The sequence below is a fragment of the Pogoniulus pusillus genome, chromosome 7, assembly GCF_015220805.1.
Source record: "Pogoniulus pusillus isolate bPogPus1 chromosome 7, bPogPus1.pri, whole genome shotgun sequence".
Taxonomy (NCBI): Eukaryota; Metazoa; Chordata; class Aves; order Piciformes; family Lybiidae; genus Pogoniulus; species Pogoniulus pusillus.
The window spans coordinates 18,830,484-18,847,083 of record NC_087270.1 but is presented as its reverse complement, the minus strand read 5'-3'; the positions used below and the strand labels follow the sequence as shown (position 1 = coordinate 18,847,083).

At 38.7% G+C, this 16,600-nt stretch overlaps 1 protein-coding gene across 2 annotated transcripts in view; it reads right to left on the bottom strand.

The window, feature by feature from the left end:
• Positions 1-4,419: 4,419 nt before the first annotated feature.
• SNAP25 (synaptosome associated protein 25) overlaps positions 4,420-16,600 on the bottom strand; it is a 68,165-nt gene continuing 55,984 nt past the window's right edge. Inside the window, exons 5-8 of one of the 2 annotated variants that reach the window (XM_064146123.1) lie at positions 16,433-16,550; positions 12,163-12,288; positions 9,903-10,047; positions 4,420-5,763 (exon numbers count right to left, since the gene is read on the bottom strand). In XM_064146123.1, the coding sequence (XP_064002193.1) occupies positions 5,695-5,763; positions 9,903-10,047; positions 12,163-12,288; positions 16,433-16,550 (458 nt within the window). In that variant the 3' untranslated portion in view covers positions 4,420-5,694. Of the gene's footprint in view, positions 5,764-9,902; positions 10,048-12,162; positions 12,289-16,173; positions 16,292-16,432; positions 16,551-16,600 lie in introns of both variants that reach the window. The other variant, XM_064146122.1, reaches the window with a different exon arrangement.

The window sequence follows — 16,600 nt, the reverse complement described above, 5'->3', positions numbered from 1 at the left end:
CTACCCTCAGCTTTTGAAATGTCTTTGTATGCATCAACCTATGCAGACTTTTTAGATCCTTTTGGATAGACTAACCAAAAAAATCATCTGACAGCATACATGCTGCCTTCTGGGACTGTAAGGGCTGAGCAAAACTTTTTTGTACATGTCACTCCAGGTGACACTGCTATGGTGCTCAGCTGTGGAGTGGAAAGTAGGAGGTTGATTGTTTCTTCAGTGCTTATCCTACAGAAGTCATGAAGGAGAGAGCCTGACTGTAACCCCAATGGTAAAAAACGTGCAGCTGAAGTGATGTGAAGCAAGTGAAAGGGGAAGGACTGAAAACAGGCTGATTGAACAGAAGTAAAATGGGAGGGGAATGAGCAATTGCATTGGTGTTGTGGCATGCAGAAGGGAGCAAGGACAGCTCAGAGAAGCTGGGAAGAAGTGGACAGAGGTGCAGGGTCCACTGGAGTAGGACCAGTATGAAGAGAGCTCTGGTCTGGTAGGTGAGTTAAAAAGACAGTTCAAGGTTGGGACTCTCCCTGGAAAGATCTCTTCCTGCACTGTTTTAACCAAGACAATATCTAAACTCTAATACCTGAGCTGCTAGTTTTCACTTTATGCAAGCAGCTGTGCAGCCTACTGGGTAAAAGAGCATCCCCTCCATCTGCTCCCCACTGCTTGGCCAAATGCTACTGCATTAGGTGCAGTTTTCGTGTGGCCAGCAGTGATTTAGGAATAGATCTCAAATGTGTAAGAATCAGCATGGTGCCACATAATGATTTTGTTTGATTTCCCTTCTGCTATCTTGTGTGATGTTTTGGGGGGCATTGTTTTGTCTGTTGTTTGTTGGTTTTTTTTTAATTTGAAGGGGGGTATTTTTTTAAAAAATACAAAATATAAAAAATTAAACACATTAAAACTGCTTGATACTTTACAACAGAAGCATATCTCTCTGAAAACTGTTACAGAGCGGTTCCAACATGATTTGGCAAGTATTTTGCAAAATAAATTGGCTAGAGTCTGCCTCCCACACCCCCATCAAACCATTCCAATACCCAGCACAGTTTATCTCTCATGTCTGCATTTCTTGCAGCTATTTGCAGGTTTAAAAATACTCTGTTTATGTTCTACTAACTTCCAAACAAACTGTTCTCATCTCTTTGTAAAAAGGCAACAAAATGGCTCAGAAGACAGCAGTCACGTCCCGCACACCTACGCCCACAAGCACACACAGCAGCAGTGGATATACTTAAGCTGTCTCTAACACACACAATTTTCCTTATTACTAAGTACTTGTGTCTTGTCTTTCAATGCTTTTTAAAGAAATTATTTATATGTGCATTTATACACACAAGACAAGAAAAAGGGAGGAAAAAAATAAAAGGAATATATGTGTCTGCCTCTGGATCCCTCATATAAGTTTTGAGCAGTCTCTCCAGATTCGGGTCCAAATCAAAAACCAGTGAAGACTATCAGTTAATTATTTGGCATACAATATTTTGGAGGACAGTTATCTATATTTTTAGATTTAAAGTATATGTGTAATAAGTGCCACATGGTACAGCCATCTCTCTAAGGGGGTGCCTTACAGTTTAGCATGCAAACTCTGACATATTTAGTTCTTCAGAAATGAAGGATGCATTGTATTTCATTCAAGTAAGCTAATAAAATTCAAAATTCTTAAAATAAAAAACTCAAACCAACCTAAACTCATCATAGAAAATTCAACTCAACCATGACATAAAGTTACCAGTTTCTCTTATATACAGAAACATCACCAAATCTTCAAGAAATATTAATTCCAGCCTGTTTAAAACCAGGTTGGATGAGTCTTTGAGCAACCTGGTTTAGTAGGAAGTGTTCCTGCCCATGGCAGGGAACTGGAACTAGATGATCTTTAAGATTCTTTGCATCTCAAGCCATTCTATGATAATTATTTCTCCTCCTGTACATTGACATCACATTGATCTCCTTTTCATAGAATGTGCTCTACTAAACTAGAAAGTGCTGTATATGATCCAGAGTTTCTTTTTAGGTATTTGTCAATCTGCAAAGCCATAACAATGTCTTTTAAGTTTAGGATCTGTGTGTTTGTGCTAAGGTTAGGAATCATTAGCATCTTAAAAGTTTTAAGGTTTCTTAGTGATAAGCTACATAGATTTTTTTTTACTTAGCTTTTCCAGTATTCTCTCTTAACTTTCCATTGCTTAAATCATGCCAGGTGTTATAATGAAGATTATTTTAAATTTATTTATATATGTATTTATTTATTTTGCATGAGATACTACACTGTTTGTGAATTTTGTTCTCTTGAGGAATAACATAGAAATATCTTTCCTTGGGATTATCTTGACATTTCTGATTCCAGCCTAAACTAGAAAAGGAGGAAAATGAATCCATGGTATGTAAGAAGTCATTAATTGCAGATTTGTGAAGCTCAGCTGAACTTTGTCTTTCAGTTAGACTTCAGTTTTCAAGCAAAACTTTAAGTAATCCTTCTGGGTAGTTTATTCAGCTGTGGCACCTGAGCATACGACAAAATGTTTTCCATATGACCACCTCAAACCAACACCAATGTGTGAATCCTGTGATGTACCAAACTGTTGGTAAAATTGCATTGAGTCTAGAAATAAATTGTATTTCATGAAGCTTTTTGTTTCTAAATGCCCTCATCTTTTTAATTTTTTTTTCCCTTTTCAAATCTGAATTTCTAGATGGCACTGCTACAGACATGGCACTGCTATAGTTACTGACAGGAAAATATAATATGGTCATTAGGAAATTTCTTACCAGGAAAATAAGACTTTGCTTTCAGAAAACCAAAGTGTTTTGTTTCTACAATCCGTGTGACCATTTTATCTTAAAAGAGTTGTAATTCCAGCTCCAGCTCTGTTACTTTTCTTTCAGTGAGCCTTGCCTCATGGCAGGTAGTTCTGCACTGTGCTTGCTTAGCCTCAGGGAAAGACTGCAGCGTATCAGGGAAGACAGAGCGCAACCAGAGGAGGAAGGGAAGAAAAATGGGAAATGCCACATTTGAGGCAATATTCTGGTTAAACATCTTTCTAAAACTTTTTTTCCCTACTGTGTCAGCTGCCATATCAGGGATTTAGTGCATACAAAACTTAACATACAGAAGTGGATTGTTCTAATAACCACATGAGATCAAGCCTTTCTTTGAATTATTTCAAGAATAATTAATCCTGGAAGAGTCAATTTCCAAAAACATCAGACTTATTTACTACAGTCATTCTCAGCCAGCTCCTAGGCTATCCTTCATACAGTGGGGGAGGATACAAAGATAAATGCAACAGAACATTTCAGTATTTCTATCCTTTAAACCTTCCATTTTGTACCCCCAGTAGCTTAGATTTTGATCTTTGTTCAAGACAAAAACAGATGTCAAAACATAGTGACTTCCTTCAGAGAAACGGCTTATATTTTTTATTAACTTTTTGACTTTTGGACTTATGATCTTCTTCAGATAGGGTGCAATCCTGTCAAAAAGAGTAAGACCTTCATTTACATCTTTGTTACTTTCTTGCTCTTTTTCTTGCCCTTCTCATATATTCTTGTATTTGTATGTTTCTATACGAACACATTTTCCATCACAGTTATTGTTCTCTTTCAGTAGGCTTGGACATTGCAGAGTGATAGTGCTGTCACAAATACTATAACTTCTGCATGAATATAATTGGAAATGGTCAGGAGATTAAAAATGTTTGCTTGAGGTATAGTCTTTGGTCTGAAATAGTGAGAGGGAAATATTTGCATAAATATTTTTTAGTAGGTACTAAAAATAAAAAGCTGTTCAAGAAAAATATCTTGTCTACATTATCATACAATTTTAACTATGCCAGCAGTTATGTTTTTTGTGTATTTTGACTCAGGGACATGTGAGACATGAGTGAACTGTCACTCAGGCAAATTAATTATAATTTGTCCATATAGAGAAAAAAACCCTGGAAAAATACGATGACAGTTTTCATTGGCAGTAAATACTAGTTGTTGTTAGTCATGTGAGAAAGTTATTCTTAGCAGACTGCAGAAACTCTGTAGCTCAAAGTGTTCCCTAAAAAGAGGTGTATTAGCAAGTTTACTAGATTCACTGTGAGCAGAGAATTTATTGACTAAGGAACTGTATCTGCCTGGACCATAGTATTTATTTCAGTTTTTCTTTCCCTTGAACAAAGAATATATTTTGATTCAGTGTTTAGCAATCCAAGCCAGACTACTCAAAATAATATTCACTTGGAATGCTTGTTGTAGAGTAAGCTGCTTTTATACAGTATTGCAAACAGAAATCTTTAGTTTCTCATGTACTACGGAAGCAGTTTGTAAAGAGTCTTTAGACTTCACACTTCTTCTCCCACGTAAGTGGCAAATAACTAGTTGTCACTGACATATAGGGCAACAAATGGATAAAGCAAGCATGGATTCCGAGATCTATCATTTTTAATAATTTTTAAACTAGCTACAAAATGTCAATCACTTCACAAACTGACAGGAGACATAAGGAATTTCATATTACATGCTGTAAATGATATTTATCTCACAGTTTATCTAGATTTCATTCATTTAGAATTTTTAATTTTTTTTTAATTTAAGTCAGCTACTAAACATCTCAGCGATTTGGTGTGCATAGCTCTAGGTAAGCAACAGAGAACTGTACTGATAACAAACCACAGGGGGATAGCGACTAGTAAGAGAGAGCCTTATAAAAATTACATATCTTTGCACCATTTCATATGGTAGTCATTTCCTCCAAAAGATAGTCTTCAAAAGCAGCAGACAAACCCGATATAATACACTTATTTCTTTTTGTCTTTGACATATTTTCAGCCAAGCTTTTATTTTGCTGGCAATGGCTAAATGATGAGTGCCAAATCCCTCCTTTTTTTCTTTATAATAAAAAAAAATGATCATGATTAATAACTATATATATATCAACAAGAAAAAAGTGGCACAACTGCAAACTTGCTGGTATAACATAGTCCCAAAAGAGTCCAAATACTGAGCATGCTTTTGTTGTCATTGTTGGTGTGCTACTGCCATGGGAAAAATCTTGTTTAAATAGGACTCTAAAAGTCTATTTATTCCTCATGCATAAATGCATAAATCACATCACTTTTTAGTGCAATGCTTGTTATAGTAATATAATTCCACATTGTATAATCATGAAATCATAACAACAGATGATGGAGATGAGGAACTGAAGACAGCAGGTGTAAGTGCTTAAACATCATGATACCCAAAGACAGGAGCATGGCAGTAGCTCTGTGGAATGTCACCGTTTTACAAGAACAATACTGTATATTTAAAGGTTAACAGCACGTTTAGCATTCCAACAGTGTTGTCATTCAGCAAACATTATTTTAAAAAAGAATAAAATAACAAGAGAACAAAACAAAATGAGAAGAGGGAGAAAAGGAAAGGAATTATAAACAGAAACAAGGAAAGGAAAAATCCCAGAAAACATCATAGTGAGCTATAGCCATCAAATCAGCACTATGTACAACCTTTGGAAAGAAAGATAGCTAGAAAAAAAAAATTACAAGTATTATTTTTGGAAAGCTGACAAACTACACAGGACAACATTTACAATGGGGCTGATATGTGCATGTGTGCAAACCTAGTAGGTAAATACCATGATAAAAGCATGAAAGTACTGCCCTGTTGGACAGTGGTAAAAGGAAATGCACTTTGCTGCATTTAACCACTGCCCAGCATCTTTGTTGCACGCTGGTTGGCTTCATCAATCCTGGTTTTGTTGGAATCAGCCTAGGAAAGAACAAAAGAAAGAAACAGTTGGATACAGGGTGGAAAGAGAAAACATCTCTAATGCTTGGTGCACACTTCCCTCTTCCCTAGTTTTGGCTAGGTCAAGAACAAAAAGAAGCTTGAAAATACCAGAGAGCTGTTTTTCACAATTGTATTAGATAATCAAAAGAAAATTACAGTGGTTGTGGGTTTTTTGTTTTTTTTTTTTTCTTTCTTTGTGATGCTTCAGGTAGCCCTTGAGTAGAGCTTTCATGTTTGTATTCAGGGTTGCTGAACTCTTGTAGGTGCTGTGCCAAATCTGTAGCTGATGCTACTGATTAGTGCTAGTCGTGCTGATGGTAATGGATGACAGAAGGAGATCTGGTGATGTATGCATGGATTTCACTGGTGAATAGCTCCAGTGTTCAGTCAACCCAAACTTCATTCTAATTTAGATCAGCAGGCATGTAAGCAAAACTAAAATTTTTGTGAGTCTAGAGAATTGCTGGAGAAGAGAAGCTGGATTATCTGCTGTAGGCAGTCTGGATCTCTTTGCTCTACATGTGGAGGAAGAGAATAGCTAGGAGTGATGCCCTTATTCCTTCCTCTTAAATGAATTTCCATGTGACCTTGCAAGACAGGGTAGCCTCACTCATTGGGCAGCAGTATAAACTGGAAGGAAAGGATTCTACGGTTTGGAGCAATCAAATTGGAATTTAGTCCAGCTCAGGCTGAACCATTGCCTTCACTGTCTTCTGTGGGGTAACATTTGCCATGGCTATAAAATGTCATTAATAAAACTTGTGAGGTTTAGAAGTTCTTTTTAACTGAGAAGACACTTTTACCATGGCTTTCTGTAGCTCTGCAGAAGTTAGTTTTGGAGACTACAGACACTGTTTTAACTGACAAAAACTGGCAAAACTCCATTAAAACTATGTTGCTACACTAGATTATGCTAGCACAGGAGCTAGATAGAAAATGTTTTCAACTTTTGAAATCAGACCTATAGAAAAGATGGGAATTTTGTTACTGCTTTAAAGGAATGAACTCAAATAGCAGACTCTCTATGGCTTGATGGCCATATTTTGTTAGTTTTGGTTACTGTTCTCACACCTCTGTACGTATCTTTATTGTACAAATTTATTTTAATTCATCAATTTGCAAAGACAGAATGGTGAAGCAACTTTCCTGCATATACTTAAAAAGCCTTTAAAACAGTTATATTGTTGTGCAATAATTCTTAAATGTCTTAGGCTTTTCTCCGTAACTGTTTAGAAAAATGCTATGTGGAATTATATTTTTAGTACAGAGGTGTGTGCCAGATCTTCAAAAAGCATAAATCAGCATAGTTTCTTATTATAAGCCACATCTTTGATTTAGCCAGAAGTTTGACCTTGTCTATCACAGCACAGTTTTGTGTGCTTTTGCCAACTACCTAAAACACCAATTAATGGCTTTGGAAGCACTTATATTTGTCATTAAATGCTTGAATATTGATTTATATTGATGAAACATGTTTATAAATAGGATTATTAAAGTCTGAGTCTGGTGAGTGATCTTGCATCAAAATCAGTTAGAGTCCATATGCAGACCTTCCCATCTAGGGGAAAATAGAGTGCTTTAAGCTTTTCTTCCCACTTTCCTCCCAGCCTCCTATTTATGACTCACTTTAGGGGCAGGGTCTTCTGATGATAATATCTGGGCCATTTAACCTATTCATAACATAATCATTTCAGTTTTGGTCGCTTTCTCTCTGATCTGAGCAAGGGATAAAGCCTTTTCTTCATTGCTATCCTGATTACCATGGATAAATCAGGTTACGTCTTTACATTTATAAAGTTGTTCTGCAATGTGTTTGGATGCATGCACACAGAGAACATAAATGCTTTGGGTGCATTTGCATTAGCTTTTGATGCACCCCAACTTTTGCAAAGTGTGTTGGCCAAAGGTCTTTCTAATGATCATCATTGATCAAAATCCCAAAGTTCTAGCTTCTCAGGAAAAAAAAGCAGCTCCAGCACTACCATCTAGGGATGATGGTCTGTTGGCACATTTCACTGCAAAATGGATGCGTGTGCATTTGTGGTTTCAGTTATTAGTCAGCTAACTGACATTTCTGTCCTTTATAGACAGAAAATTGCATTTCTTTTTCTAGTATCTCATTACTGTATGTCTTTACTCAGAGAAATATGGCAGATTTTCAGTAAAACTGGACACTGTCTTGGTTTTGCGCTGCTTTCATAACCCTTTGTCTACTGAGTGCGAGGCCATCTTTCAGAAATGTGTCACTGTTGTTTAGCTGAACACTCTACCCTGATAAGGCCTGACTTTGAGGCTGAATGTAACAAGTCGCACTAGCTTGTGGTGTTGATTTTCTGTTGCTGTATGGAATGCCTAAATCTGTAAGAAAATATATAGCTGTAGAAGGCCAATCCTTCAGTTACCCAACTGCTCTCAACACTGCCTAGAGATTTAGCTATGTGTACTAAGTGCCTTCTCAAGGTTTTCAAAATACAGATGTTTGCAAACCTCAACCAAACAGCATCCTGGTCTGCTGTAGTGTGGGGTAGTGTCTTGTAGGCATGGGTAGGACACATCTGATTTCTATACACGGGCATGGCTACAGCCACTATATTGTATGCCTTGAGTAGGGGAGCCGGTAACATGTAATAACACAAGTCCTTGCACTTGCTCTATGTAAATTATATATGTCTTCTTATAAGGCTTCTTATTTAAAGGTAGTTGTGATGTAGGCTGTATAATCTACCACTTTCTCACAATGGAGATAGATACCTACTAGTTCTTTTTGTATAAATAATAGTAGTAAATCCTTCCCCTCCATGCTCTTATTTTTCCCGGAAGTATGAAATGATGCAGAATGGCATTGCAGAAATGCTGGAGTTTTTTTCCAATACAGTCAAACTAACAGATGCAGCTTTGTGAAACAAAAATTTCAATCAATGCAAAACCATGTGCCTGTTTTTCTGTCAGACATAATCTTCCCACCTTTAAGTCAATGTATACTTCACTTGGTTGTCTCTGGAATCAAACTCCAATGAGGAAATTTACCTGATTGAATCTCTCAGAGCAGTATTTTCCTTATTTGTTTTCTCTAGGCTCTGATGTAGTTAGTTGACATAGGAAATAGGCATGGACATCCTGCTCATGTGAGAAGGCTTGCACGTGTAAAAAGGCTCAAGAGAGCAAGCTCTACCACTTAAGGTCAGCATTAACTCTCAGCAGCACATGTAAGTCATAGGGTTAGATCCTGGGGTTGTATAAATCTTAGCTGAAGTCGAGTCTTGTACTGATTTTACACCAGATGAAGATCTAGCCTCTTATGTCGCTTCAGCCTGTCTGTGCCTGGAGCTCTGCCAGTAGGAATGCAGATGGCTTGCAGATCTTAGGATCTGAAGATGGCAGTGAGTTCCCAGCCATGGTTTGGAGGGTGCTGATATCTGCTTCAGAAATCTGCAATGCAGGTCTGGCACTAGAATTGTGCTCTCTGTCTTTTTTAGATTGCAAATTTGCAACAGAAATGCTGATCCTCGGTTATTTTTATATAAATGTGTGTATAAAGAGAGAGAGATAGACACAGCCTGATAGAGCTGGTAGCTCTCTGTTTGAATGTGGTTATAATCAGATAGTGCAAGAAGACTGGCTGCACTGTTGCCATGCAGCAAAGCCTTTCTTAATAAATCCCTATCTTCTTTTTGAGACTAGTCCTCCAAACAAGTTATCCAAGACTCAATTGCTTTTAGAATTTCTGGGGGAAGGATAGCCCAAGAAAGCTTAAAACTTGCCAGGAAGTGCAGGGACATTCAGATCCAAGCCCTGCACTTCTGCACAATTCAGGGCACTTCTCTTTTCCCGGAATTGTTGCAGAAAGAATTCTGATTTGTGCTAATGGGGCCTGTTATCAGCTCTTGTCCTGCAAACCCAAGTGTGGGTCCAACCTGACCTGTACTGAAGGTTATTGAAGATCCACAGCAGCAAGTTCTTCTGTGGCCCAATGATTTGGAGGGAGAAGAGAAAGGAGCTCTAGCAGCTTTTTTTGTCCCTTGTCCTTCTCTGAGATGAATTAAAACTGCAGCATGCACAGCTGGTAGAAAGGAAAACACAGCCCCTTTTGGGATCCTCTTAGAAATGATATCTCTTACCTTCTCCATGATCCTGTCAATCTGGCGATTCTGTGTGTCGATCTCATTGCCCATGTCCAGGGCCATGTGACGTAAGTTGCCAATGATGCCACTGACCTGCTCAAGGTTCTCATCCATTTCATTTTCCCGGGCATCATTTGTTACCCTGGCAGCAAAAAGCAATCATTTAAAGCAGAGGCAGAGGAGGTTTCTCCTTGAAACTCTGCTTCATCTGAAACCTCTCCTGTGTCCTTCTCTTGTCACCTGAGGAGCATGGTGCTTTGCTCAGCTCTGAAGAAAAGGGATTAACAAGCAGCTAGCCTGTAAATCATTACACATTTAGTTTCTGGTTGTTGGGATTGTCTGGGTTCATCACTGCTCTATTTATACTTCTTATGTCTGCTCCTCCTAGACGTGTTGCAGGTTGAGCTTGTGTGTAGCACATGCTGCACCTCTCTGCTAGTGGTGGTCCATCCCACATCAAGAACAAAAAGGTGCTCGGTTACACCTGTACTTAGTTAGAGTACATGAAAAATGCTGGAGATTGGTGGAATTGAAACTATAGTTGCAGTACAGAAAGCTAATGGGTACTATCACATCATACGCTTGGGGCTCAATGAAACTGCTTCATCTGTGAAAATCCTGACTTTACATCCTGATGAACTATTTACTGTTTCTGGAAAATGACAGAAGCAGCTTTTCTCAGATTTGCCGGTTTTCATAAGGATCTTTTCTGTCTCATTTGTAGCACTGTCTTTTCAGTTGCACGGTTTTTGGAAGAAAATACTTGTGCTTGAGCCAAGGCCCAGTTCAGTGCTTCACTGACTGATGGAGCATGGGGTGACTGTACACTGGGAAAAACAAGGTCTCTGAGTCCCACTCAGAAAATCACTACTTGAGCCTCTCGTGCAATTTATGTTCATGTAGGTGCCAACAGGATGCTACAGGCTATTTGCAGAACAGTTATGGTGTAGCACAACTTCCCCTGCTGCTGTTCTGTTATCATGCCCCAGCCCCCATCTTGGTGTGGCTGCCTTCCAGAAATTTAAAAAAAAAAAAAAAAAAAAAAAAGAATGGCAGACCCAGCAAGCTTACATAGCAACTGCATCCCACACTCCAGATTGCATGATGGCATTGTCTCTAGCACATTGATTTCCCTTTGTCCCACCAGCCAAGAAAGTAAGTGGGTAATAGGTTTTGGAAAGATAATTACTTATTAATCCACTGTCCTTAATCTTCAGAGATCAAAGCTTTGCCTACTGGTATGCCTCTAGCCATTCATCTGATAGCATTGTCATCTAAATACATGTTCTATAAGCACTGTAATAAGTGTGTACTCATTGCTGGGTCCCTGTGTGCTGTGGAAACTTTGCAGCTTGGGTGCCATTTGTCTAGCTGGGTGTTTCAAACAGGCTTTCATCTGAGTGCCCACCGCTTGCCACTACAGCATCATTGTTTCTCCATAGCTATGGGTTTACAGCAGTTGATCAGTGGGACATCGTTTCTGTTTGGTGAGGTTTTCTGGATAGATACAAGCAGGGAAGCAGTGTACCTCTAGTTAATTGTGTGCTCCAGGTTCTGTACTTGGCTTGGTACTTTGGCAGGGAGCCTCTGGCTTTTTTCCTTTTGAAAAGAAAGGAAGGGGTGCCAGGTGGTTTGGTACATCTTCTGGCAAGGATGGATAATGAACACTATGTATCTTGAGACATAAAAGTAATAAACTAGTATTTACCTAACATTTCATCTCTGAGGCATTTTACAACTGTCATTAATGAGACACATAAAGAAGCCCCCAGAAAAGGTGCATTGTTCATGCCAGGTATCTGGGGGACAAAGGACAGTTCTGACTGGCTGTGACAGCCTGCAGCCTCACACTGTTGATGTGAAATAAATACATAGGTATTATTTCTATTTTATTATTTCCCAAATCTGAGCAGTTCTAATGAGGAAGGTTTAGGGCCATGTTTTCAAGCATATTCTGGTTCTGAGGGCTAAGACCTTGACTTTCAGCATTTCCAGCAATGTAATTATCCTTTGCCCTAGCCCAGACAAGCACCCAAAGAGCCAGGGGAAGCCAGTGGATGCAGTAAGCATCCTGTCTTAATTGTCACCAACATACTTCTGAGCTCCCACTACTTGGTGATAAACACTGGCTCCACCACATTAGCCAGCACCACTGAAGGAGTTAATGAGAATCACAGAACTCATGACCATATGGAAGAGATCTAAATATATCAGAGATGAGGAGAATAGAGAGAAAACAGTGCATAAAAATGCTCACCTGCGGATAAAGCCACCACTGATGGCCATCTGCTCCCGTTCATCTACAACACGTGCAGGCTGGCTGGCTACGACACCATCCTGATTATTACCCCAGGCTTTTTTGTAAGCATCACTTGATTTAAGCCTGTGCAAAAAAGATGATGAGTAACAAAGCATCAAGTGGATAAGGACAAGTGCAAAACTCTTTACTTCTCCAAGCTAAAAGCTGAATCAAGCAAATGAGTTTTCAGATAAAGGGTCATTGATTATATACCGATATATCATAACCCAGAATAAAAGGAGGCGTTTGGGTTTTGATTTTTCACTTTACTGCCACAACAACTGTAATGGTTAGAAGTTTGTTTTCCAATAGGGTGAATTGCAATTGTCAAGTCTACAACAATGCACACAGGTATTTGGATGTTCACTTATTTCCAGAAAGGAAGAGAGGAAAAAAAAAAAAAAAAAAAAAAAAAGAAAAAAAAGGAAAAGAACATAGAAGAAAAGAAGAAATACAGATAAGTAGAAAACATTGTTTCATTTCAGTGACACATATGTTTTGACATCAAACATAGAGAACGTATTGGCAGACAGACATAAAACCAGAACTGCCAAGTATAGTGTGTACATCACATCACAGCAACACACCCTCTTAGAGAAAAATGGATTTGGCTGGACTTTAACGTTTTACAATGCAGAAGATTTGGCTTTGGTTGACTTTTTTTAACATATATGTGGCATAATAGGCATTAAAAGCCACTAACTTTATCCAAGGTGATTTGGGAATAATTTTTGAATAGAGATCATAGAATTCATCAGACTTTTCAAATAATATATCGGTACTTGAAAATAGTTAATCATACATCGACAGTTGATGTACAAACCTTTGTCCACAGAGACAAAAAGTAAAATAGGCAGAAGTGAAATGAGTGCAGGAGAAAAGAGAAGATACAAGCAATCTAGCATCAGAAAGGGAAATTTTTCTACATTTTCCTTCATGCACCAGCTACAGGCATGAATAAGAACTGAAGCATTCTCACTAAGCACAGTTGCCCCAATAGTTCATCATACTCTTAATGCATCAGCAGTAACAGCCTTCACAATAAGCAAGACAGGCAAAAATGGATCATCACTTCCTTCAGGAGCTTTAAACCACAGGACTTTTAAATAGCCTAGAAATTTGTTGTATCTGTTATTTATGACAGCTACATTCGCTTTAAGAGAGCCATTTTTGACTGAGCTGCCCTGGATAGAAAATTAAAATCCAGGCATACTGTCAGTGGCAGACTAACATGTGCAGCATACTTTTTTGCTGTCATTGGTATTGACAGATGAGACTGAACACTTTAATGGTAGAGTGTGAGTGTCTGGGATCTGTAGGTATAGATCTTTCATTTTATTCCAGAAATGGAGAAGTTTCCAACAAAGCTGTTCAGGTCTCTGGTTTCCTTGTTCTTCATTCAGCTTCAGTCAGTCATATAAACAGCCCTGTGTCTTGGATTCTGGGGGAGAAACTGAATGTACTTCTGAGGGATTTGGGAAAGGATGCAACAAGCTCATCTCTAGTGTTGCATTCTCTCCATGCCCCCTGAAGCAGCTCAGCTTCTATAGAGCCTGAAGATGTGTTGCATGCTCCAATATAGAATTAAAACATAGATGATGAAAATCTTTCCTACTCATCTGTTTTGTAGCTTGTTTCCTATTATTGTTTGTGAAAACTGAAAATGATGGTGGTTGACTTATTTGTTCTTAGTTCTCTGAAACTATGCATAGCTTGTAGAAATGAGTGAATGTAGTTTTCTTGTGCACATACATCTGTTTTTTTCCCCCCATTCTTTTGTCCTGTGCAGCTTTGAAGTGAATTATTTTATGCACCCATAACTTGATCTTAATTTTCTTGTGAACCTCCCATTAAAGTCAACAAGTGGAATCTGGGTCTGCTTGTGATTAATTGCAGCTGTCCTTTTGGATGCACATTGGTCAGTGTTTCATGTTGTGGACATTTTGGGTCTCTTAAGACTGTAGGGCTCACAGAGTTGTATTTGTTCTGTATGTTAGAGTGCAGTTGTGTGTGAAATGGATAATATTTTAAAAATGTAGACTGTTTATCTACCACTGGCCAGAAGAGCATTAAAGGATCATGGTGATACTGATACCCAGAACTGTATGAAATTCTCTCCTATACTTTACTTCTCAGAATATTTGTACTAGTTGAGTCCTGGCATAGTGATTCAATGAATGGGCTCTAAAAGCCTTGTTCATCCATACTCTGTTTCTGATTAGCAATCCTAGTTTATGAGATCTGGCTGCACACTCCGGAGGTCAGACTATTGCCTTGAAGCAGTGAAGAGACACCTTTCCAAATTAACATCCCCCATATCAAATGTGTGCAGTATCTCTCTGTTCTTCTATGTATTGATTTCCAGATTCTGCTGTCAAAGTGGTAGATGTGTCAAGTGCCAATCCCACCCATGCCACAGGTCTGGATGTCAGTTCTGAGCAGTACAGAATATTTAAGATACTCTGAAAAAAAAATGTGATTCCTGCAAAATACATTGAAATTTTTGTGCTTCAAGGGTGAAATTTTGATGTAGGTATTGTGCCAAGTTTCTCCAGAAGCAGCAATCCAGGACAGCGTGCCTCTTTAAATTGCTACAGCTTTTAGAGAGAGGGAGAAGTGAAGTTCCTGCTGTATTCTCTTGTACCTGCAGCTCTGCGTCCTCTGGTGCGTGACAGCAGAGCTAAAGACTGCATGAGCTGATAACCAATCACAGCGTGTTTCACTGACAAAGGCTCTGTGTGTGTATGCCTCTTTCAGTTCCTTATTGCCTCTTTCACAGTGTACACACCAAGATTATAGTGCACACATTCTAGGCAATACACTTACTACACTAAAGTACTCATGGCTTGGAACACAGGAGCAAAACTGATACTATCTGCACTGTATTTGCGTTGTGTTCCAGGGGAATTAACTTCAAAATAAGTGATGACTGGTAAGACAGAAACCCAGTCCTATCGTTCTAATTTCTGGCAAAATGACCACTGAGCTCCATGACTCTTTCCTTAAGTCTTGATAATCGTGGTAGGATCAGGCCCTGGATGCAAACAAGTATCTGTGCCATGCAGAAAGAGAGTGTAATACTACAGAGCCACTGTTCTTTGCTTTGGTTCCTGAGCAGCTTCTGGCTAACCATTTATGCATATTTTCACTGTATCCTGGTCACCTGCCTACTCACTGCAGTCTGGATTCATGATTCCTCAAGGCCTTCTGTTTGGTCCATTGTGTCCCAGATTTCTTATCCCCACACAACCGCACACTGCATTTTCGTTAGGCATTTAGAACAAGCTTTGCATTACTTGAAGGACAATTTCGTTCAACTGTGATGGCATGCAAGCAAATTCAATGCATTTCAACATTTCTGCTTAGTGTACCTGCTACCCAAATGAGAGAAATTTGGTGTTTTCAGGTTTTCCCAAATTTGTTGCCTATGGCAGGATGAAAACCGTTTCAGGTTGGGTTCCAATTGTGAAATATCACATCTCACTCATGATCTCATCAAGACTATTTCTGATGAAAAACAAAAAATAAAAAAGGTATGATTTTCATCCATATTTTTGAGCAATGTTTATTATGACCTCTTCTGCATTTTTTTTCCTGCTGTTTTGTTTTATTTATCAAACTCAATTGTCAGAATATGCTTCAAAATTTAGGGTCTCCAGGAATAAGGTAGCCCCAGGGTTTTTATTCACTGGAAAATGGAACCACTCAGTACACTTTGTGTAAAATGTTGAAACTTTTACCATTAAAAGGTGTCAACAGTGAAGCTTTCACTGCAGTATGCCTGATTTTAATGCATCTACAGTAACTCCCAGTTGGTTGTCTATGCTATGAGATGAATGCATTTGAACCAGAATCGTTCTTTCTGCATGCCACATGCTCATCCTGTCCATGTGCCTAGCAAGGATGAGCTTCACAAGGCCTTTGAGATCAGCCTTAAGTGCTCAAAGAGATGAGGCAGGCAGCACCTACTTGTTACATGGACAGACACAAAGACCACAGAATTTTCCTAGGTCCGTCAAATTCTTTTCTGCTTCTTTCATGTCCTTATTGATTTGGTCCATTCCCTCTTCGATGCGTTCCAGTTGTTCTGATTAAACACAAGTATTTTATCCCCACAGAATGAAGCAGATGGAAAAGGACAAAGAAAAAAAAGACAAAAACTTCAGACATTCACTGTGACAAAAAAAAAACTGGACACCACATAGCAGAGCCGGTACCCAGTACCTACTTGTTACAAGGACATATGAAAAGGCCACAGCATTTCCCTAAATCTTTTAAATTTTTCTCGGCCTCCTTCATGTCTTGGTTGATATGGTTCATGCCTTCTTCAACACGATCGAGTTGTTCTGGTCAGGACAAAGGGATGACAGTGTGGAATGAATTGTATTTTTGTTTG